This window comes from Pelodiscus sinensis, chromosome 1, assembly GCF_052426305.1.
Source record: "Pelodiscus sinensis isolate ZL-2025 chromosome 1, ASM5242630v1, whole genome shotgun sequence".
Lineage (NCBI taxonomy): Eukaryota > Metazoa > Chordata > Testudines > Trionychidae > Pelodiscus > Pelodiscus sinensis.
In genome coordinates this window covers 308797622-308821944 of record NC_143052.1, presented here as the reverse complement: position 1 = coordinate 308821944, position 24323 = coordinate 308797622, and the positions used below count along the sequence as shown (strand labels likewise).

Here is a 24323-nt window from a genome sequence, read left to right as displayed (position 1 = left end):
CTACATGTTGAATAAACCTGTAAACTTCCTTGAACTGTGACTCTAGTCTGGCAACATAAAGTAGCGAGTGTCCCTGGGGTGGGTGTGTGGGCGGGGGGGGGGGGGGGGGGGGGGAGGGGGCAGAGGAGGAATGGTGAGCTGAGGGTGAGGCAGTGGTTCTCCTCCTCATTGACAGAAGAGCTGTCTCCATGTACTGGGAGCACATGCTGCAGCCTGTTAAAGGAAATAGCAGCAGCACTCTGCACTGTTATGGGTATTGTATTTTGTTCCGAGGGCTGCATTTCTGCACTGCCACCTATCAAGGACACTCTTTTAATTTTACAATTTCTCCCTGTATCTATTAATTGAACATCTCCAAAGAGGAGGAAGTGGGTTTTGCCCACAAAAGCTTATGATACCATCTACATGTTTTGTTAGTCTTTAAGGTGCTGCTAGACAATTTGTTGTTTAAGTTTTTCCAAGGAGGATGTTAGTTTAGTATTGCTTTTTAAAAAAATGAATCTGTTAGATTTGGCTATGAACTTACCTCCATTGTTATCTTTGTGCCATTTATATATTAGTGTCAGGAATACACTATAAACTTTTGTTTGCATTGCTCTGTTGATCAGGGGTATGGCAGTGTAATCCCTGACCCATATAGCTGTGCCATGAATAGCATCTAGTGTACATGCCATTATACTGGCAAAACTGCACTTATGGCTTATTTGATTTGTGATTGGGCAGGCTTGATATGTTCATATAAATGACTACTGCAATGATTGGGTAATGGACAGAAAGTATTAGAAGGAGGAGAATCAACTGTGAATTTAAAAATTGGGGTAATGAACTTACCAGTTTTAGGACTGGGATTTATTTTATGCAAGACGTGTCTTAGACTCAGCCTTAACTCCGTCTTGCTATTGAACAGCTAATATCTTTAAATGCTCTAAAATCCACATGCTTAGTTGGATTGACTTGAAAATGATTGTAACAGATGGAAAGCTGGCATAGAGCTAGTGGTCCCAATGGAGATTTTTCAAGCCAAGAGTTCCTGGGAGACAGCCCCTATAACAAATCATGTTACATCAACATTTTACAATTCTTGCAACTTTTTTTTTAACATATATCTGGAGCTCACACTGTGCCTCTGATCCTCTCTGAGCTGATACCTCCGTCTTGGGAATTATGTGGGCTGATGTCTGAAATCTACTGTCCCTTTCAGGAAGTGATACTTTAAAAGCTGTTCAAAATGTATGCTTAATACACAATAGGGATAGAAAACAGAGACAAACATAAGAACATAATAACCCTTCTCTGTTTCTGTCTACTGTCAAACTGGGTAGAGGGGAGGAAGAAGGACAGCAGGAGGTGATTACTGACCAATCTCCTCCAAGCCTAGGAGCGGGATGGTGGAATCTGGGAGGGTTGGATGGTGCAGGGGATTGGGATGCTTACTTGATGCAGCTCCAGCGGGGAGCACAGGTGGCACTGCGACTGCATCACCCTGTGTTTGCATGCATGGCCCCCTGCTGCTCCCATTGGATGTGATTTGGGGTGGAGCCTGTAGGTGAGAGTGCTTCCTTGCCCTGCCAGGGGGAGGGGAACCCTGAGCCTTGTGAGCTGGATGCGAAGGCCAGATCCGGCCCACGGGCCCTAGGTTCCCCATCCCTGATATACTGCATAAATGAAATACAGCGAGCCTTGGGGTAGAAGTCAAAAACTGTAAAATGGGAAGGATAAGAAGGGGGATTTTTAGCCAATGACACTGGAATAAAACTTGTGATTTAGAACGTACCATGGGATGTTTGTTCAATGATTTTCTAGAGTAGCCCGAATCTCAGTATTTAGGATTAAATAGGAGAGACCGCTCTGCATGCAATTATTTCACAAACTGCATCAAATTCATCTACCTCCTAAAAATGTGGGGTGGAGCTAATCCTAGTGGAATTTGAATTTGCATTACACAGGAACTATTTATTTCACACACATGCTTAGCCTGCTGAGTCATCCCCTCTATGTCTGGAAATCCTGTAATTCTCTCTGGAATTTCCCCCCAAACTTGTGCAGTATGAGCATACATAACACCAGGGTTAAAATCATTTCAGTGCTCCTGAGTGTGGCGTTCATTTGGGCTTTGCTTACTGATATTTAATAATAAGAAACTGCAGAGGAAGGGAAAACTCAGTGGACCAATTATCTCATAGTCTCTTTACCCCCTCAGAGTTTACTGATTACTATATAAGTAGGGCTGTTCTGTAGAAACTTTCTCACAGAGGGACTTTAATGAGCTTTATAAATAAACTGATACATTAACTCTTATTAAATCAGAGCGGAGCATAACAAATAAGATTTGAGCTTGGTTTAAAAACAGTCATTTAGCTGTCTGAATGCCAGTGAAGGTAATAGAGCAGTGTTTCCCAAGTTCCGCGAAGTGAAAGTAAGAGTTCCGTGAGAACCCAATCACTCCCGTCCCCCAGAGCCAGTATTAGGGGCGGGCGAGACAGATGATCGCCCGGGGCCACCATTTTCAAGGGCTGCTGACCAGCACGGTCTTAGGGGTGTGCTGGCTTTTTTTTTCCTCCTTTTTGCTTCACATTCTCTCCCGCCCCCCCCTTTTTTTTTTGGTTGACAAGTTTTCCCCGGCGGTGTCTTTTTTTAAAGGGTTCTGTGGCCAAATAAAATTGGGAAACACTGTAATAGAGCATTCCAGGCCCCGCCCACACCTGGGCACTTCTCCCAAGCCCCAACTCCAGCTCCCCGCACCTCTTTCCCCTCCCTCTCCTGAGCATTTGTCTAAGAGCCTCCTGCTTGCCATGAAACAGCGGATTGTGAGAGGCACTGGGAGAGAGAGGGAGGAGTTGGTCAATGGGGCTACCAGCGGGCAGAGTGTGGATGAGGGGAAGCTGGCTGCTGGTGGGCCCCGAACACTCACTCATTTTTTTTTTTCCCTGGAGCACCTGTGGACTCGGTGCCTGTGATGCTAGGAACATTTTTTACATGCTTCTGCACCCTGGGCTTTTGTGCCACTGCTCATAGGTCACTACACTGACTCGTCATCTGTTAGGGATGGCCCATGTGTCAGGAGAATTCCATAAAGGGCCGTTGGTCACCAATAAATCTGACCCTTGGCATGAAGGCATTGGGAAAGGTGTAAAGCCTCAATGACATCAAATCATTGACACAGGGCATTTTAGTTTGTAAGTATCAGTAAGATGATGTTAAACCCAATGAGATCTCCAGGACTGGATTGAAATTCATCAGAGGTACATTGTGATTATTTGAGTCTTAGACTCATAGACTTTTAAAGCCAGAAGGGACCATAGAATCTCACCTCTCCACTTGTGTAATAGACCTCTTGCTGAGTTACTCAAGTCCTCAAATCATGGTTTAAAGATTTCAAGTTACAGAGAATCTGCCATTACAGTGGTTTGTAGAGTGATTACAAGAAAATGACAGAGAAACTGCATGGGGGCTAGGTGGGTGGAATCAGTTCTCAGTTTGTGTCAGGGAATAGGGCAGCCTCACATCCTTGACACCCTTCCTTGGTAGTGATTTGTGAACCTGGATTTGCATAATTTCAAACACACTAACCTTGACCCTAACTTTCCTTCTACACTGGCCACCACAGAGTCCAACTCTACTTTCATAGGGTGTGCTGGGTCCCGATGCACTTTTGCTTTGCCATCAGCTGCTCTTCTGTTGGGTGAAACAGCAGCAGTTCAGTTGCACTGGGAGCCTTCCACTGACCCTGTGTTAGTGGGTGAACTTCACAGCAGAAGGAAATTCACATGATGAACACGTGTAACGAAGAGTAGGGACGCAAGCAATTAGTCGACTATCTGATAAGCATAGGCTTATTGGGTAGTTGAATAGTGACTCGACTAGTCGCTCTCCCTGCACCTCTAGCTGCCTCTATCAGAAAGGCAGTGAGGGGTGTGTGGAGCAGGAGCTGGAGGGAGCCGACTTAAAAACTGGTTCCTCCAGTACCGTCTCCACGGGGGGGGGGGGGGGGGCAGGTCAGGGGAAGTAGAGGCACACGGGGGAAATGGCGCAAGCAGGGACCCCTCACACGGGGCTGACTGCTGTGCCTCTCCCTTTGAAATGTAGCAAGAGCCCCACGAGGCGGAACCCCAGGCGAGCAGGGTCTGCTTGAGTCCCAGCTGCTCTTCTGCCTTTTAAATGCAGTAAGAGCAGTGTGGTGCTCTTAACTGCATTTAAAAGGCAGAGGCACAGCAGGGATAGCAAGTGCCCCACCCCACCTTTTATCAAGTAATTGAGTAGTCAATGGAAATTCTATTGACTACTCCATCTGTCGATAAATCAAAATTTAACATCTCTAATCAAGGGACTAGCTGGGTCTTGGTGAATGTGGGACTTAAATGACCTTATGAATTTCATTCTGTGTGAAAGTGAATGCAGTGTGCATTTGTCACAGAAGCAAGCACGTTATATACAGAAAAGTCTCTGAAAAGTAAGTCCTAAATAAACTCCTACTGATCTTTATGTAAAACTAAAATAGCATGACAGTCTCACAACCCACTCTGTAGTGGTCTTCCTTATATACCACATCATAAAGTGCCTTTCAGGAATAGCTAAGACAGCTATTGATCACTGTGCAGAGAGGCTACCTAATGTGGCCTGCCCCTTTGGCTGGCATAACAGGAGTATTTGTATTCTCTCTCCTTTCATAGGGGCTTTTATAAACTCCTTTTTATAGCACCCTCTAGGGCTCTTTGCCTGCTTCCAGAGGTTTATTCCCACACAAATTTCTTCCTGAGTTGGAGCACACACCCTCTTCTAGAGCTCCAACAGAATTGTCAGTTAGGTTGGCTTGTACAAGATGCTTTTGGAGCTTTGGTGCCTGGTTTCTATGACAACATTGAAATAGTAGCTCACGCTTCTCCCTCACATTTGGCTACAGTTCCAGGTTTAATCACAGTGCCGCAGATCATCTCCCAGGCATATTTTTACTATAGAGGGTGCTAGTTATGAGTGACCCTATTATTAAGGTTGCCTCATACTCTCCATTATAATCCTCTGATTTCAACTGATTATAACTTTGCCAGGCTTCAGCCATTGAGGCTAGAATTTTCTATGCTTGATCATTCTGCCTTAGATTGAATTTTGGAGGGAGTTTCAGTAGAAAGAAGGCATTTTTTCCCCAAGGAGCAGCCTGGTTTAAAATATCTGTTGACTCATTTTTGAGACACCTCTCCCACCCCCTCTTTTTTTTTTTTTAAAGAACTCTTGGCCCTCCAGAGGTCAGATAAAGAACTTGAAATCTGGCAGGGATGCAGTTCTGGGATCAGTGTATTACTTTGTGCTTCCCTTGTGAAAATCCAGATATGGCCAAATTATAAACCAAGGAAATCACCATTTTTACACACAGTAGAATACACTAGAGGCTTGCTTCTAAAATCTCTGAATATGTTCACTGGTATTCCCCAGCCCCACTGTGCCTCCTGAAGCAATCACTTGGGGTAGGACACAGACAAAATTGATCCTCCTCTTTCTCCTAGGCTGAAGCCTCATTCACCCTATAGTCTTGATTCATTCGTTAATCACTGGCTTTCCTATGCACTGAATGAAACAAGGGGTCTTGTGGAAAAATAGTGTCTGATCATGTAATTAAAGACTATATCATAATGCATATGTTCAGTGGGGCTGAATTAAATTTGCAATGGGCAATCTTAATTTGAACTCCCTGTAACTTTTGAACTCCTGACTTTACAACCTTAATATAATTTTTAAAATTTTATTTTGCTTGTAGTATCAAATACATTTATAAGAGAAGCCTCAGTCCTTCTGATCCAAACTGTTCTGTTCCACATCAGGGCAGCACTTTGAGATGCAACATACAAAGTAATTTTAAAAACACAGCATTTGCTCTCATTCTGCTTCATGTACAATAAACAGCACATAAAGATGAGCAAATGCTACAGCTGCTACTACGGGTTGGAACTCACTTAACGGGGATTCTCTGTTCTGGCAACATCCATGGGCCGGCATAGATGCTGCAGGACCAAAGAGTCCTGGTGGAGGGCCAGCAGTACGGATCCCTGTGGGGTTGGCAGGGCAGTAGACTGCCCTCAGGGAGTTGATGGTGGGGCCGCTCAGCACGTGACAGTGGGGCTGCCTAGTGGGGTTGGGAGACCTGGCATGTGGCTGCCTGGCAGGGCTGGGAGCTCTGGCGCACAGTGCACGAGTGGCTGCCCAAGGAGCCGCGATGCACAGGACTGCTCACGGACCCCCAGCACAGTGCATGTGGCTGCTCAGGAAGCCCTGGTGCATGGAGCTGCCCAGGGAACCCTGTGTGCACAGCTGCCTGGAGCCCCAGTGCTGGGCTGCCCAGCGGAGCCACAGCAGTGATGGCTGCCCAGCAGGTTGGCAGGGCAGCGGGGCCAGCAGGTGGTGAAGAGATGGCTGGGAGGCCAGCGGCCGGGCTGGTGGCAGGATTCCAAAAATGACCTCCCCGATCTGGCAAAATCCCTCATCTGGGACCAGTCAGGTCCTGCGGGTGCCAGACCAGGGAGGTCCAACCTGTACAAACAATTCAGTAGCTACAAATATAGTATTCCATTGTTCTGTGAAGTTTAACTCTTATTTTCTCATCTGTAAAATGGGAAGGATAACATTTTATTGATTAGTCCAACAATTTTCAATAGGCTCATAAATATATATCTATTTAGGCACCTAAATGCAAGGGGCTTGGGTTTAGGATGCTTGAACAGACACAAATCCCACTGGGACTGAGGACATTTGAAAAATCAGGTCTTTGTTATGGAGATGCCAGGCTGTGGCTTCAGGAGTCTTTACTTCAAGTTTTGAAAATTGTGTGTCTAATTTTTATGGGTGCCAGGGAGATGGATTAGCTAATGTGTGTAAAAGGTGCATTTTGAAGATGTGAAGTGTTACTGAGTGCTAAATTTGACATTGACAGATTGATATATGGTACGTTGTAGTTTTCTGTCGTAAAACTTCTGTATTTAAAAAATGTTGATCAACAGCCCGATGGCCCTATTTTAGAGGGTCGCTTGTAGTTCCCTCCCACATTGCTCAGTTTTCTCTAACTGAAGTGAGTGAGAGTTGAAGGACCAGACTGCCTCAGAGGATCCTGCCCAGAAGCAAAAATGAGGGACTTTTGTAGAACGTAAAACTTTACTGGAAAGTAGATCATTCTGTGGGCGAGGTTACCATGGCAATGGCTTTTAACATGCCTAGGAACTGTCAGGCTGTACAGTATTGATAATAACTGATTACTAGGATGCTGTTAAAATGGAGGGTATTTCTTACTCATGATAGCTGGAAGCATAGGAGAAGCTATTGCCTGGTTAGGAGGTAGAGGGGATGATGTAACTGAAGTGTTTCATTGCAAGTTTAGCAGTTAAGACAGGGTAGTGGCATTATTGAAGAGTGACAGCAAGGGAGGGGGAATTTGTGAAGAAAAACATGGTCTGAATGGTTGAAACTTGACCTTTATAATCTCAAATTAGAAATGAATGCTTGATATCCATGTCATAGAGAGGTGGAGGTTGAAGGGAGAATACTCACTCAGAAACCTGGACCAAAACAATGGTATCTATTGTCCATTCTCTGTATCTCTTACAAGACATTTCAGCAGAATTGAGGAACAATGGGAGAAGTCTGTATCTGTGTTGCACTTTGTATATGTATTTGTGTGGGAGGGGTTGGGTTGGGGTGGGGGTGGGGAAGTGCTTAATTTGTAATGAAAGAGCAACTAACAATTAGGTGCCAGGGCTCAAGCAACTATTTTACTTTCGTAATGGATGCCATAAGCCCACAGGTGCCAGGGCAATAAATGGCCAGGCCTAGAGGTCCCAGGAATCAGCCCTGACAAGCCCCAGCACAAATTGAACACTGGGGGTGGGGTCTCTACAGTAGGGGGACTAGGGTGCATTTAGTAAGAGTTGTAATGCAAACAATATAGCAGAAATGGTCCCTACTTCCATGATCCATCTCATTGTCTATTCCCTATACTCAGCCCAGCCTTTACCTACCTTCTGTGTTCCTTGTAAATTGTGCGCTTGTACAGCCTCTCAGGAGAAATTTAAATGTTGCCCAGTTGATTATCAGAGTGTTCACTGTTAGGTTTTGTTTTTCTATTGGTGGTGCACATTTGCACATGCCTCAGTGCACATACAAATTTATTCTGTACATGGATGGAAAAGATTAGAGGAAACATTGCTTTTCATTTCTTTTTTCCCCTTCCATTTATTCTGCTGTGGCTCCCTTAGTTACACCACCTTTGCTAATAGAATCAATGCCATTGTATCTCCCCCTCCTCAGCTGAAAATCTGTTCTTCTAGGGCTGTCTTTCCATCTGTTTCTCCTTGGTTGCTCACCCCTAGCACAGTCACCCTCTAAATAAAAAATACTAGTACAGTCAACTGTCAAGGGAGAGAGGTCATAATCTCTCTATATATTAAAAGTTTTTCTTGCGGGACGACACAGTGATGTCACCATGTCACTCTGCGTCCCGCCTGCCTCCTCCCTCTCTTTGCCCCCTCCCCCCATCTCTCAGCTCAAGCACGACCTTGTTGCTTCCCCTTACCACTTGGAATTGCTAGTTTAAACCAAGCCTCTACTCCCCTTCCTCCACCCCTACCCCACAATGGCAAGAAACATGGCACAGTAGCAGTCAGACCCCACATCGCAGCCAGTACAGCCCAGGGGCTGGGGGGAGGGTGTGGTGCTCTGGACAGCATCTTGGTGACGGGCGCTAGCAATGGGGTTCCCAACCGGGATTATGTGCCAGTAGCAGGCTTTTGGGGGCTCCCCCACTGCCAGACTCTTGGGGTGCCGGAGCAGTGTGCCCAACAGCCCAGAGTCCGTCTTTTCCCATGGACTCTTATTCCCTCCCCAGTGACTGCACTTACTGCGCCTTCCAGAGCATTCCCAAGCTGCCCAGGGGAGCCGCTGCACCAACATGTCTGCTCCTTTCCTTCTGCTCCCAGCAGGCAGACGGGCTTCCCTGGTCTCTGCGTGCAGGGCTGGGGCAGTGAGCAGTGCAGGCAGGACCACACAGGGGCAGAGGTTGGGATAGTAGCTGCTGCTTTCCCCACCTTAACAGGCTGCAGTGCCCCGGAGCACCACATGCATACGGCACTACCTGCGCCTCACTGCGCCCCACGCAGGGTGGGCAGGCACCCCTCCACCTCCCCTGTTGCTGGGGTTAGAGCTGGACCTGGCACGCACTGCAGCCGGGAGAGGAGGTGTTAGGGTTTGGGGGGAAGAGAAAGGGCTCAGGCTGGCAGTAGGGAGACGGGTCCCTGGCTTGCGGGGGGGAAGGGAGGAGAGACGGGACCCTGGCTTGTTGCCGGGGGTGGGGGGAGGAAGGAGAAGGGACTCAAGCTGGTGGGGAGGAAGAAAGGACCCGGGGTGAAGGGACCTGGGGTGGCAGGGAAAGGGAGAAGGAACCTGGGCTGGCGGTGGGGTGGGAGAAGGGATCTGGGCTGACGCAGCCACAGCTGAGTCCTCCCTGATGGCCAGGGGGGAGAGCTGGGGTTGCCTACCTGCTGCGAGAGGGGGGTTGGTGAGCTTAGTGTTTAGGGGGCACAGCCCTCTAATTAATAACAATTAATGGAATTATTGGTCATCATTAGTATGCTCAGTACATAGTTCCTGCCTTCAGGTGCTTTAAGTGTGTGGTCACTGCCATCATTTCGATATGTCTCTCACACCTCTTGTGACTTAGGTGGGCACTTGTGCTTCTGCAGCTGCAGTGTAGCCCACTCTGGTCAGCTGCCTGCTCCCTCCCCATACCTCATGCAAGAGCTGAATGGTGAAAGAGGAAGGGAATAACAATTAGCAAGTCCGGTTTAATCAGGTGAAGTTGCAGTTCTTCTCTGCAGGCAGTGACAGGGTATTAAGGTTGGTCCAGTCCTCCTACACCCCTGCTAAGTGATTCAGAATAGAATGGGTGTCCCTACCTACATCTCTGCTCTCATTTCTTTCTACTTCTCTAATGCTGCTTCTGCTCTACTCTACTGAATGCTGTTCTCTTTGTATCTTCCTCCTACTGCCAGTCTTCATGCCTTTTTGCATACTGCTTTGTACTTGTGTTCAAACTCCCTCCTGCTCCATGTGCTCTAAGGCTGTGTCTACATAGCAGTGTTATTTTGGAATAACGTAGTGTGCGTCTATACAACAAGTCCATTATTTCAAAATAAATTCAAAATAACGGGCTTCTTACTCTGACTCCTGTAACCCTCATTGTATGAGGAGTAAGGGAAGTCGGGGGAAGAGTGCTCTATTTCAAAATAACTGTTGTGTAGCTAGTGCCAAAAGTCAAAATAAGTTTTTTCGACTTAAGCTACACAACTAGTGTAGCTCAAGTTGTGTAGCTTATTTCGAGTTTAGTCCTGCTGCGTACATGTACCCTAAGTGGCCACCGTCTCCTCTTTCGAATCCCATCTGTACAGGATTCTGAAATCAATAAGTCACATATATGTTTAGCCTTCATGCATAGTTAAGAAATGGCACCATCTCTAGCTTCTCAGGTGATTATCCAAAGCATTATTAATTATTATTTATATTCTTCTAGGAAGCTCTGTCATGGATCTAGGCTCTGTTGTAGCTGAATGATATTGTCTCTGTAATCTGGGCCCTGATCCTGCAAAATGCTAAACACCCTAAAGTCCCTATGGTGTCAACAGTTGTCCCAGCTCTGGTGACGCAAGAGGACAGGGCTGGCTGGAACAGACAGGTGCAGGGTGTCAGCGTTTCTAGCCCCCCAGGGAGGAGATGCCGGGAGCACTGGGGCATTGTGTGAAAGAAACTATTTGCATGTACATGCAACCACACTTAAGTTGTGGCCCTTGCATGTGCTGAGTGTATCATAGTGGCCCCTGGGGCTTCCAAAATTGAGTAGCCCTGATCTAGATCATCCCTGATAGATGTTTGTCTAACCTGTTCTTAAATATCTCCAGTGATGGCGATTCCACAACATATGATGACTTGTGCAAGAACAACCTCTGAGACTGTGAGACTGCACGCACACAATATGAGTGCATATGTATGTATATACAATTGGATATGAGTCCAGAACAATAGATTTACACACAGAAATTCTCGGTTGTGCATGCAAAAATTGCATGTCAAACTTGGCAGATGCTTTGAAAAATCTAGCACTTGCTTCCCCCCCTCTTATAAAATTATAAATCACCTGTAGGAATACCAGGGCCGAAACCAACCTTTTTAATTTCACTGTAGGCTTCTTTTGTATGTTGCATAAATTAAAATCACAGGAATGCAACAGTATCAGATTAATAGTCATGATAATGCCCTTGGAAGTTAGTAATATGTTTTGGAATGCAGCTTAGTTGCTTATAGCAGAAATTAACTTCACTCGGTATAGAAAGGGCGCTGTTTAAAAAATACTTTCCATTGTCAAATTATTTGCAAATCTAATGAAACTGAATCCAGTAGGACTTACCTTGAGCTGACTCAGAGCTCCATGCATGGATGGCTTGCAAGAATGGCCTCAAGATCAGTGGGAACTTTCCTAGATTAAGGAAAACCATTTATAATTAATTGATATGGTATGCATTGGAATCCCACTTATCCCAATGGATTATTTAGTCTTTGTAATATGATTTAACATCAGAAGTTGCACTTAAACTAGGATGGTAAAATGTGTCTTGAAAATGTGTAGTCAACTTTTTTCTGATATTCTGGTAGGCTCAGCCCCTTGGAGCTGCAGCAAAGTCTTATTTTCCCTGCCAATTGGATTATTTATTAGGCACTAAATCCTTCCCCTGGCGCCAAACCTGAGTAGCTGACTTAGTGTAAGGCATTTATGTGAGGCCTGACAGGGGAGAGATTTTCTCCCCACAAATGCCATAGTGTAGGGATCTCATACTCAATTTAGCTTAGGGCTAGTGACAGTCCTCAAATCCTCATGGGCCCCCCACTCTAGCAGGGCTCTGGAGTGTGTGTCTCAGCATGTTACTCCTCCCGCCCCACTTGCCACCCCAGGCAATTTAAGCCCCCCTCCTCTCTGGGTGGGTTCTGGCTGCTAGCTCTGTGCCACTGTGTGCAGAGTTATCCCATTCATAGGATGATTCACCACTTTGGGAGGCACGGAGGTCTCTTATATTCAGGTTAGCCTAGAGGACCCTGGGTAGGCTGGAGCCGGCAGCAGGGGTCGGGCCCCCCCCCCCCCCCCCACACTCACCAGGAGCCAGGGGAAGTGGAGCTGTGCAGTAGCTCCCTCTGCTCTGCTGCCATCTCCCAAGCCAGCCGGGGCTGGGCCACTCTGCTTCTTGCTGACGCAGTGAAGCAGAGATGCTGGTGGTGCAGAAAAGAGGCTGCTGTGTTGCTCTGCTTCCCTGCAGCTCCCGCCGCCACAGTGGGTGCAATGGGGGGGAGAGGGTGGAGTTGGGGTGGAACGAAGGCTGGATGTGGAGGCAGAGTACATCCCCCCGAGGAGCACAGGGACTCACATTGTGGAACTGCTCAGGCCACAGGTGGCCTGTAGGCTGTGAGTGTGAGACTCCTGCCATAGAGCAGCCGTGGAGCCAATGCGGCTGTCTGCAGTGCACAGTGCTTTTGGTAAGTTTGCATGTACTGGATAGTGAAGCACAGACGTTAACACTACACATACAGTACATACATATTCAAGGGGCTTGCTTATGTTTTCTCTGGATAAAGCTTTCACTTTCCTGCTCTTTGTAAAGCTTTCACTCAACCCTAACCGTTGCGTCTGTCTGCAGCTCTGAGGGTGTGTCTAGACTACAGGGTTTTTTTCGGAAAAAGTAGCCTTTTTTCAAAAAAACTTCACCTGCGTCTAGACTGCATTCTTTCACAAGTAAATCGAAAGAACGCTGCAGTTTTGTCGACAGCGGTAAACCTCATTTTACAAGGAAGAATGCCTTTTTCGACAGAGATCTGTTGAAAAAAGGCATGTGTGGATGCGGGGGGGGGGGGGGGGAAGGGAGGAAGGGGGTCTCAAAACAACAGGCCTCCAGGGAAAAGCCCTGGTGAACACTTCATCTGCAGGAAAAACTTCTATTGTTCCTGTCTGTAGCCATGTCTTAAAGGCACAGGCACCCTGGGCAGCCATTGTGGCAGGAAAGCAGCCAGAGCAAGCCACTGTCCACATGACTCTCCCTGCGTTTCTGCAAAGGAAGCATGGCACAAGCCCAAGACCCCCAAGGTCCTTTCAAGGACCCATCCCAAGACTCATCCAGGGGCACAAAGAGGTGAGCTCCAGCCCGATCGGGGCCGGAGGTCCTGACGCTACTGGAACTTTGGGGAGAGGAGGAATCCCTGCAGGCTCTGCATTCCTGATGCAGGAATCCAGACATCTATGGCCACATGGCTGAGGGGCTGGCAAAGAAAGGCCATCACCCCAGAACTTTGGACCAAGTGCGGGCCAAGGTGAAAGAACTGAGGCAGGGCTATGCCAGGGCCCATGAGCACAGCTCCACCTCTGGGGAAGTGCCTCAGCATTGCACGTACTTCCAGGAGCTGGACAGAATCCTGGGGGATGGGGAACCCTTCTCTGCACGGGTTCTTGTTGAGTCCGGGTTGCAGACACCCATCCAGCACTGCCAGAAGGTGGATGAGGACAACCCAGAGGAGCAGCAGCTGCAGGATGAGGAGGAGGAGGACCCCAACAGGAGTGTTGTCAGTCTCACCCTGGAGCCAGTCCCCCAGTCTCAGGAGGCCTCGCAGGCATTTTCTGACCCTGGTGAGGGAACATCAGGTGAGTGCGGTGAGGTTGCCACACACACACAGAACGGGGGAGGTGGAAGCACAGAGGATGTGGGCCAGTCTTCACGTGTCATGCTCTTCCTGGACAGCTTGCACCTCTCTGTGCATGTACAAGCACGTTCAGTCCCAGGGCACACGTGGGCAGATGCTCATAGCTTGGGGACGGCCCCACACAGGTCTGACCCCAGGGAGGGCTGTCCTCCCCCCGCCAGGAACTGCGGGAAGCAAGCTGGTCACAAGAGTACACGCACGACACCACATAGACCACCGCAAGTGTCACACACAGTACTCAGTCATGTATGCACGTGTGAAACAACTGTTGCTGCCACAGACAGTGCTGCCACGGGCAGGTGGTGGGTGGGTGGGGGCCCTGGGAGACCCAAGCTGCTCCAGGCCCCTGTCCTACACCTGGGGACCCACTGTGACTGGACACTTCCCTGGGCTGCATGGCCATGGTGGGGGTGTTGCGGGAGGTTAGGGGGGGTGATGTTGCCCTAGCCAGCTTGGGGCCCCTGTGAGGCTGGGGCTGCTGGCCAGGCCACACGTGGGCTTGCAGTGAGAACATTGGTGTCCCTTTTTCCAAGGACAGTTACTCACTGATCACAAGCAGGGACAGTGTGTGCACGCATGACTGACCAGTTCTCCCTCTTATCCTCCACAGCTGGACCTGCCAGAGCAGACCAGCATGCAACACCTGTCCCACCACCCACCTGGGCCCATGGAAGCCGCAGGCACTGGTGGATCTATACTGACTTCATGCGCAGGCACGTTGAGGTCCTCAAAAGGATGGAGGAGACCATGGCAGAGAGGACGCGGGCAGAGGCTCGGTGGCATGACCGCTTGCTGAACGAGCTTGTCCAGCAGCAGTCAGCAATCTGTGTCACTATCCAGGAGGCCATGGGTGTCCCAGGTCCTGACCCCTTTGCCGCTCCTCCCACTCAACGTGCTCCGGCCCCCCGCTCCTCCTTCTCCCCCCTCACCTTCTGCCATCACAGACCCAGCTGCAGCCCCCCGTCCCCCCGTCCCCAGCCCCCTACTGTCCCAGGCCCCACTCGACCCTGAGCATGTCTAGGGCCATGGACCTGAGGCGGCAGACTTTTGCGGGCCAGGTGACATCCTCAGCCCTAAGCCTCACTCCCCACTCCAGGTTTACAGCCCCCCTCCTCCCCAGTTAAAGAGACTTTATTATATTTACAAGAAAGTTTATTTTTGAAAACATTTTGAAACACTTTTATTTTGTTAGTAAATGTTATTCTTTGCACACTGTTTGATGGTTTTTTAATACACAGAATGTTTTTCTCAGAAAACTTGGTGTGTGTGTGTGTGTGTGTGTGTTAACTGTCCAGAGACTGGTGCAGGGGTGGGTTGTGGGAGGAAAGGTCTTGTGGGATAGGGGCCAGGCTACAGGCCCCATTGGGAAGGCCCTGGGGAGAGTCACTGGGCTCCTGCTAAGAATCTCTCACGTAGGGCCTCCCGGATGCAGACCCTCAACTGATGTGCTTCGCGGATGGCAGCTGTCCGGAGCTGCTTGAACTGCCTCCCCTCGACATCAGCCCATGTCCCCCACCCTGGGAGGAAGTCCTCTCCTTTGCTCTCGACCAGGTTGTGGAGAATGCAACATGCAGCCACCACCTCAGGGATATTGCATTCTCCCATGTCGAGGTGAGTGAGTGGGCACCTAAACCTCCCCTTCAGCCATCCAAAGGCGCATTCCACCTTCAAGCGAGCCCAGTTCAGGTGCACATTAAATTGTTCCCTGCTCATGTCCAGATGGCCAGTGTAGGGCTTCATGAGCCAGGGCATAAAGGGGTACGCTGCATTGGCCATGATGCACATTGGCATGTCTACATCCCCAACAACAAAGTTTTGCTGCTAAAAGAGTGTTCCAGCCTGCTGCCTGTGGTACAGGTAGGAATTTCTGAAGATGTGGGCATCATGTGCCCAGCCCGACCACCCCACACAAATGTCTATAAACTTTCTCTGGTGGTCAACCAGGGCCTGCAGCACCATGGAGAAGTAGCCCTTTCTGTTGATGTACTGGGCTGCTCGATGGGATGCTCCCCCCCAAGACTCCAGGAGGCCCCCCCAGGTGGCTCCTCCTAGCAGTAGGGCAGGGTGAGGCCAGGAGCCCTCCCCCAGTCTCACTCCATCCCCCACTCCCTCTGCCCTTTCTGACAGTCCCTCTTTTACATTCCCCCTTCCTTGCATGGACTGTCCTCTGAGAGGGACTTACCTACATCAGCACGGTGCCAACAGTAGATCGCCCCACGCCAAACTGGTGTCCCACCAAACAGTAGCAGTTGGGGGTGGCCAGCTTCCAGAGGGCAATAGCCACTCTCTTCTCCAGGGGGATGGCAGGTCGCAGGTGGCTGTCCTGTCATTGCAGGGCAGGGGCGACCCAAGTACACAGCTCCTGGAATGTGGCCTTACGCATTCGGAAGTTTCGGATCCAACGCTGGTCGTCCCACTGCTCCATGACGAGCTGGTCCCACCAGTCTGAAGTTGTCCAGCCTCCAAAATTGCCTGTCCAGAAATAAGTTGGGTGGCAAGGCCAGTGGTGCTGCAGCCCGAGCGAGGGGCTCAAGGCTGGGTTCAGAATCAAGATCTGGCACGAGCTTCAGAATGGTCTCATGTAGATGCAGCAGAACTTGAAGTATGACCGTGTGGGGCCATCGCCTCCCCAGGGTCAGCTCCGGCTCCATGGCAAAAATAAGATTCTAAAACACACAAATCAACCAAAACCAAACTGCTGTGGTGTCCCAGAAAGCAGGGCACCCAAAGCAAGCACTTCGGAAGTTTTGCTGTCCCTCTAGAAGGTAGGCAAGCCAGCTGCAGCAGCAGAGGAATGGCTGCCCGGGGGGTCCCTTTAAGCATGCATCTACAAAGAGCATGTTGCAGGACCTGGAAGTAAAGGCTGCCCCCATGACCTGCCAGAAGTGGTTCTGGGTGCCCTTTTTTCGACTGAGTGTCCAGGCAGTCTGGACACTCTTTTTCAAAAGTATCTTTCAAAAGAGGCTTGTAGTCTCGACGTACCCTGATACTCTATATTTGTGTTTTCTCAAACCCATAACCACCTCCCACCTCCAAACTACTCACACTAAACAATGAATCATGAGATCACTTGTTATTTTGGGGGAATACACACCAACTTGCAGAGTGTAAGAGTTCCATATGGGTGAGCGAACTGTGCTGAGGACAGCTGTCCTCTGTTCCCGGGTAGGGAGTGTGGGGGGTGAGGGGGGAGCGTTGTGGCCCCAGAAGGGTATCCATGTCATTTGTGTGCTGCAGAGCAAGCTCCAGGCACAAATTGTAATTGGGAAGAGGGGCATGTTTGAGCAGAAGAATGTAGGCTGCTGATGAGGCCACATCTGGTGTATTGTGTCCAGTTCTGGGCCCCCCACTACAAAAAGGATGTGGATGCATTGGAGAGGGTCCAGCGGAGGGCAACCAAAATGATTAGGGGGCTGGAGCATATGACTTATGAGGAAAGGCTGAGGGACTTGGGTCTGTTTAGTCTGCAGAAGCAAAGAATGAGGGGGGATTTGATAGCAGCCTTCAACTTCCTGAAGGGAGGTTCCAAAGAGGATGGAGAAAGGCTGTTCTCAGTAGTGACAGATGGTAGAACAAGGAGCAATGGTCTCAAGTTGTGGTGGGAGAGGTCCAGGTTGGATATTAGGAAAAACTATTTCACTAGGAAGGTGGTGAAGCACTGGAATGGGTTACCTAGGGAAGTAGTGGAGTCTCCATCCCTAGAGGTGTTTAAGTCTCGGCTTGACAAAGACCTGGCTGGGTTGATTTAGTTGGAACTGGTCCTGCCTAGAGCAGGGGGCTGGACTTGATGACCTTCTGAGGTCTCTTTCAGTTCTATGATTTGGATTATGTGGATTCGTGAATCTTCATTTAAAGGGTATGGAAGAGCTGCAGATGCTGTTTCAGCTTTCTAGTTAGTATATTGCTTGCACAGATACTACACTTTTGCTTTATTGGATGCCCCTGGGATGGGAAGGTGGATTTCATCCTGCAGCACACTTACCGTAACTGAATTACTTCCAACTATTTTCATCTCTGGATTAACATGTCAGGTGTTTAGAGGTAAACTTGCAAGGTTATGCCTAGTATTTTCCCCTGTATCTGGAGAAACTAGATTTGGAGGAATTCTGAGTTCTTTGTCTTCTGATCTATACATTCCAAATGAGACTGCACACATTGCAATGGCTAACCTCCTTTTTATAAAGTACTCATTGGCCTGTGGTACTTTGGAAGGGGGAGATGAAATACATTGTGAGAAAAATGTAAATCCATGACTACATCCTGTCTTTTTCTGGTCTTATTTGTTCAGTAAAATGTCTTTTAAGTCTGGCTGAGAACATTATGTGCCTTTGCTTTTACTGCCCCATTCAGTCAACTCTGAGCATTCAGTCAACTCTTGAGTATCTTAGAATGCTTTCCTCTGGAACAGAACTAAAATGCCAGTCTTGGCAGGCTGGTGAGGTCTGGAAGAAAAAGCTTGTTGTATTGCAGGACTGCCTTAAATAAAAATGATATTTACCAGTAATTTACAGCATGCTTGAGCATGCATATGGACTTTCAAAGTCTGGTTTTAGAAAAGCAGCAGAATAAAAGACTTTTACTCTGTACAGATGAGTAAAATGGATATAAATCTTTAATAAAAATTACCTGAGCAAGGCAACCTCAGTGAAGCCTGCATTTTTTTTGAGAAAACTATAATAACCTATATGATTAGTAGAGTCACAACCTCATTAGTCCCTGCTGATGTTGGACCTATATATGGAAGTTTTTGTGACACTGAGAAAATCTTGGGATTACAAAGTACAAGCACATTTTAAGAATTTCAGGCTTTTTAAAGCTTACTCATATTTCATATACAAATTCAGAAAAGTGTAACAAACATGATTAGGGGTATGGAACAGCTTCTGTAAGAGGAAAGATGAATGAGATTGGGACTTTTTATCTTGAAAAAGATGACTAAAGGGAGATATGATAGCAGTCTATAAAATCATGACTGGTGTGGAGAAAGTAAATTAGGAAGTGTTATTTATTCCTCAGAACACAAGAACTAGGGGTCACCAAAATGCAATTAATAGCAGGTTTAAAACAAACAAAAGGATGTATTTCTTCACACAGCACACAGTCAACCTGTGAAACTCTTTACCTGAGGATGTGGTGAAAGCTAAGGCTATAACAGGATTCAAAAAATAAATAGATAAACTCAGAGGATAGCTCCATCCATGGGCTATTAGCCAGGATGGGCAGGGATGGTAGTCCTAGTCTGTTTTTGCCAGAAGCTGAGAAGGGACAACGGAGATGGATCACTTGATGCTTGCCTGTTCTGCACATTTGTTCTGGGACACTTGACATTGACTTTTGTCAGAATGGATCTTTGGTCTGATCCAGTATAGCCATTCTTATATTCTTGTGAGAATGACTTGTCTTTTGTTGCACTTAGGGAGAGTATGTGTGTATAAGAATATTATGTTATTCATTATATTTATTGTTAATTAAATTATTAAGTGGTGGAACCTGCCTACAATTAAGGTGTTTCCTACTGAGAGAGGCACAGCTGTTGAGTTAAATCTGCCCTTTACTATATACAAAAAAGATAAATACACAAAGGAGGTGTGTATACACTGTAGATTAAAAAAAAACACAACCCCAGTCACCTATATAAAGAGATACTGCTGAGCAATAGAAACTGGCAATAACATTTGGTTTTTTTTTTCTTTTGACCACAGTTGTTTTTTTATTTGGATGAGAAATGTGTTGCGTGGAAATCAGCACATAGATCAGTCATGCACTTTTTTGAATGGCGCAGATTTCTGTTGCTAGAGCTGGCGAAGGCTGGGATGCTGTGTTATGCTATTCTCCATTTATCCTATAGCACAAGAGTTGAAGAGGGAATTCCGTTAGGTTTGAAGGAAGGAAGCCTGCTGTACTATCTGCTGTTCCAAATTGCATTCCCCTGGCAAGCAGCGGGATAGTAAAAGAGGAAGCTTGATTTATACAGAACATTTTAAAATGAAGAATTGCCTATGGCCAGGCATGCACTATGAACACTGTGTTGTAGCTATACCAGAGTACTACACTGGCAAAGCACTCTTTCTGTGGATACAGTTTATAGTGGCACAACTTTGCTTTTGTCAGTATAACTTCATCTTCACTAGAGACTTTTGATGGTATAGCTCTATTGGCCAGGGATCACCCCCTTTCACACACCTGACTCACAGCTAAACTGGTCGTCATAGCCCAAAATCCGGTGCATGACAGCATTGTGAGATTGTGACTCTCACCTGGCTGCTCTTTTCTGAATTTCCTCCTGTTGCTGTTATCCTTTATACCTTTTAAAATTACTCCTTCCATTTTGGCGAAAAGCTGCAGGATAATTTCATTGTGTAGCTCACAGTCTGTCTGAACTCGTTGGTAATTAGTCTGGACAAATGAGAGCCTGTGACAGATTGTCTCTAATTTGCCTCGAGTGACGGATTGTCTTTATATTTGATATGTAGTAGAGTAACATTATGTTCTGTGCAACGACATTAAGCATGTGTGTTTCTGTATCTTAAAGCGCAGATAAAAAGCTGACAAGGATTTACTTAGTTTCAGTGGGCACCTCCAGGAATGTCAATTAACATGCAAAAATCATGGTTGTTAGGCTAGAATAAAGAATAAGATGAAAAATTTCCAAGATGGGCTGAGGAACCAGTGTCAGAGTGACCTTGTCTGTTATTAAAAATGATACAGGGAGGAAAAATCAGGAGCCACAGGGAATTCATTCAGAGAAATACATGCCATCTTGAAGAGATCTGGGCTGCATGCAAAGAACAATACTGTAAAGGGGCTGTCTTCTGCTCCATGAAGGATGATACAGCTGGGTAAATACCTTTGTAGGTGAGATCACAGGAACCAGATCAAAGTAGCTTGGAAGGTTGATGGACTACTGAGAGACAAAGAGGAGGAAAGGATGTCATTTCACCAGACACGTATGTGCACTGATCTGTTGCTCAGGTGTCTAATCAGACATTGTAGATCCCCCCCCCCCCCCGCCCGCCATATAGTGCTTGGGTGTGTGGGTTAAAGATTTATCAAGCACACTGACGCACTGTCCTTTGATGCTTAATTGGGATGCACTTAAAGCCTGATCCAGCTCCCACTACAGTCAATAGAAAGACTCAGTCACTTCAGTGGGAACTGGATTGGACCCTGCGTTATGACAGCTGCCATTCTGGGATGTCTTCCAAGAAGCCCCTTTAGTATAATGTCAGTCAGTGATTATGACTGTATTTTTACTGAGAGAGACATTTTTTTTCTCCATTGGCATGTGTTTGTGTACTGCTACAAAAATGTTGTCCTAGTTAACTCTTTACATGGGGCAAGGGATCACCTATTAAACTGTACGATTTACCAATGATGCCTGTCATGTGGGTGTTCACAGGACACTTTGGGGACACAATGCAAAAGTTAAAATCTGTGGGATCTCTTCATTTGTTGTTCTACTGCAAGAGCAAGGGAAATACTTTTCAACTGCAGTAGATTGACATCATAGTGAATTAGGTGACTGTCTCCTATCCTCTCTCTCTCTGAACCTGTATGATGTTCTGACTACTCTAGTAACTACATGGGGCCCCTTAAGACTTTTGAAGGCTAGAATTCTTGAAGGGATATATATATTCTCTGAACCAAGCAGGCATATTTCACACAGGAATCCAGGGAAGCCAAACATCTTAAATTCCAAATGTTACTGATCTGTTCCTGACCTTTCGTCGCTCCATTTCTGAGTGGTATAGTTCTCTTGGCCTTACATGGCTCTAGCTTGTGCTTGTAGATCTAAAGTCTGAGGCATGGATGTGTCCCAATGTTCATCTGGCACACCTGTCTTTTGTACAGCACTCTGTACCTCTGTCGGGTAATGGAAATGCTAAGGCCTTGGTACTGCCACCCATATTCCTTAAAAAGCATCTTTTTTATGTATCGTCTCTCAACAGGGGCTACTCCACACAAGTAAAGGTAGTAGGACTGGCCTTAAAAGAATAGTTCTGTCATTTGTGCGCCACATCAAAATCTGTGTCTTTAATGATAGAAATGTAGCCGTGTTAGTCTGGTGTAGCTGAATCAAAATGCAGGACTATGTAGCACTTTAAAGACTAACAAGATGGTTTATTAGGTGATGAGCTTTCGTGGGCCAGACCCACTTCTTCAGATCAAATAGTGGAAGAAAATTGTCACAACCATATATACCAAAGGATACAATTAAAACAAATGAACACATATGAAAAGGACAAATCAAATCCCAGTGATAGCTTTTCATGATTATAGCTCTGCTGGGGGAGTCATTTGATGAAGACCAAAAGGACATTGAGGGAGAATTGAAACTGCTTATTGGATTGCACTCTAGCATGATGAGGTGGCCCTGAATGCAGCTCTTAAACTCTTCTTTTATATAATGCATTATAGTAAAATAAATTCAAGACTAAACCTGCTTTCATGACTCTCTTTCAACAGCAAATATAGAATGAACCATAGGATTGTCTGTTGTTCAGTGCCTCTTTCCTAAAAAGAGGTGCCTGAAGTTAGCTAATGTGTGCTTGGAGACTTTATTAAACATAAATGTAGTTTTTCTCTTGCTCTGTACATCATTCCACTTTCTGTATAATCTGCTTTGATTAGGCTCATACACACACTAAAGTTTACTTCTTTAGAGCAAATTCTCAAGAACTATTTCAAGGCTCTGTAGATAAGAAATTGTTTCCAAAAGTAAAACAAAATGTTATTGTTTAGGAAGAGATAGCACTGTTTATGTAAATTTGTACCATATCAGTTTATTTTTACATGTGGAGTTTTATATTTAACAGGGCAGATGCTTACTATGTTTTCCTTTTTCCTATTAATCAGGTGTGCATTTGCTCACCTTCTTACTGCATTATTCTGAAAGATGTTCCTTTCTTAAATGTCATAGAAACCAGGTATTGTTAACCACAATAAAACAGGAGAAAGAATACTTTGTTTTACCATACATATAATCATGCACTTGAATTTGAACACAGAGCCAATGAAACAGAGGCAAAATGCATGAAAAAAGTTGTTCTAATAATACACATGAATCAATAAGAATCAATGAATGGAATTTCCCAGTGAAGTCAGTGAAAGAAGTTGTCAGACTTCTGTATGCCAAAAATCAGGCATTTCAAATGGGGGGGGGGGGGAGGAGGGGGGAAGGGAGGCAGCAGGGACTGCAGATCTGCACATTACAGAACATGGCTGAGTAATTGGAGTAAAAACTAAGGACCTAAGCTAGGATCTCTTGTAAGAAGCATGGATTGGAAGACCGATGGCCTGCTTCCTGAGTCTAACACAGCTTTTGAGGAGAGGGAAATGCGGATAAAGATTCATTTAAATCCTGTGTGTTCCTTCTGATCCCGAGGCCACTAGGCTTTAACTCATCCCCCTGCTGAAATGTAAAGCAGAGTGAAGACTACTCTACATTACACAGGCTGCCTAAGGTGCTCTTCTATGTTTCCATGTATGTTTGTACTTAGGTACTTTAACTGTTCCTTGCTGAGCCCTTGTATCTACGTACATTGTCTAGGTAATGTGTAACTTTTTATTTGCAAGTGCTTTTTCAAAACCATCTTGGATGCTGGCTAGTCCCCACAGGCCTAGCTGGGAAGCTTCCAGCCCAGCCTTCTGGGCTGTCAGGACTTTTTTTGTTAGTCCTGCTGTTGCACTAGCCAGAGCAGGTGGTGTTCCCCCTCCTTGACTTCTGATTGGTCAGCAGCTGGCAACGGAGAGACTTGCACCCCCGCCCAGTAGCGGTGAGGTGACTCATTGCCCAGCCCAAAGGAGGGGTGAGTCAGTGAGAAGCCAGAGCAGGCAGACACACATACCTCAAAGACTCATAGAGTTCATGTTTCTAAAGAAGGGTAGAAGGGAGAATGGCAAATTAGAGACAATGGATTTCAGGAAGGCAGATTTTGGTAAGCTCAGAGAGCTGGTAGGTAAGGTCCCATGGGAAGCAAGACTGAGGGGAAAAACAACTGAAGAAAGTTGGTACTTTTTCAAAGGGACATTGCTAAGGGCCCAAAAGCAAGCTATTCTGCTACGTAGGAAAGATAGAAAATATGGCAAAAGACAGCCTTGGATCAACCAGGAGATCTTGCATGATCTAAAAATAAAAAAGGAGTCATATAAAAATGGAAACTAGGACAAATTACAAAGGATGAAAATAAGCAAACAATACAGGAATGCAGGGGCAAGATTAGAAAAGCAAAGGCACAAAACGAGCGCAAACTAGCTACAGGCATAAAGGGAAACAAGAAGACATTTTATAAATATTTTAAAAGCAAGAGGAAGACCAAGGACAGGGTAGGCCCATTGCTCAGTGATGAGGGTGAAACAGTAACAGGAAACTTGGAAATGGCAGAGATGCTTAATGACTTCTTTGTTTCAGTCTTCACCGAGAAGTCTGATGAAGGAATGCCTGACATAGTGAATGCTAGTGGGAAGGGGGTAGGTTTAGAAGATAAAATAAAAAAAGAACAAGTTAAAAATCACCTAGAAAAGTTAGCTGCCATCTGCTTTGGAGGATAGGGTCA

At 46.5% G+C, this 24323-nt stretch overlaps 2 protein-coding genes across 2 annotated transcripts in view; both read left to right on the top strand.

Annotated features, from left to right (window-relative positions):
- SLC7A1 (solute carrier family 7 member 1) overlaps positions 1-24323 on the top strand; it is a 67684-nt gene that overhangs the window by 5690 nt on the left and 37671 nt on the right. The gene's annotated exons all lie outside the window — the stretch shown is intronic.
- LOC149525799 (uncharacterized) lies at positions 124-22903 on the top strand. Its single transcript, XM_089775525.1, has 2 exons — positions 124-13708; positions 14378-22903. The coding sequence occupies exons 1-2, from the start codon at positions 13318-13320 to the stop codon at positions 14776-14778; spliced, it is 792 nt and encodes a 263-aa protein (XP_089631651.1). The 5' UTR covers positions 124-13317; the 3' UTR covers positions 14779-22903.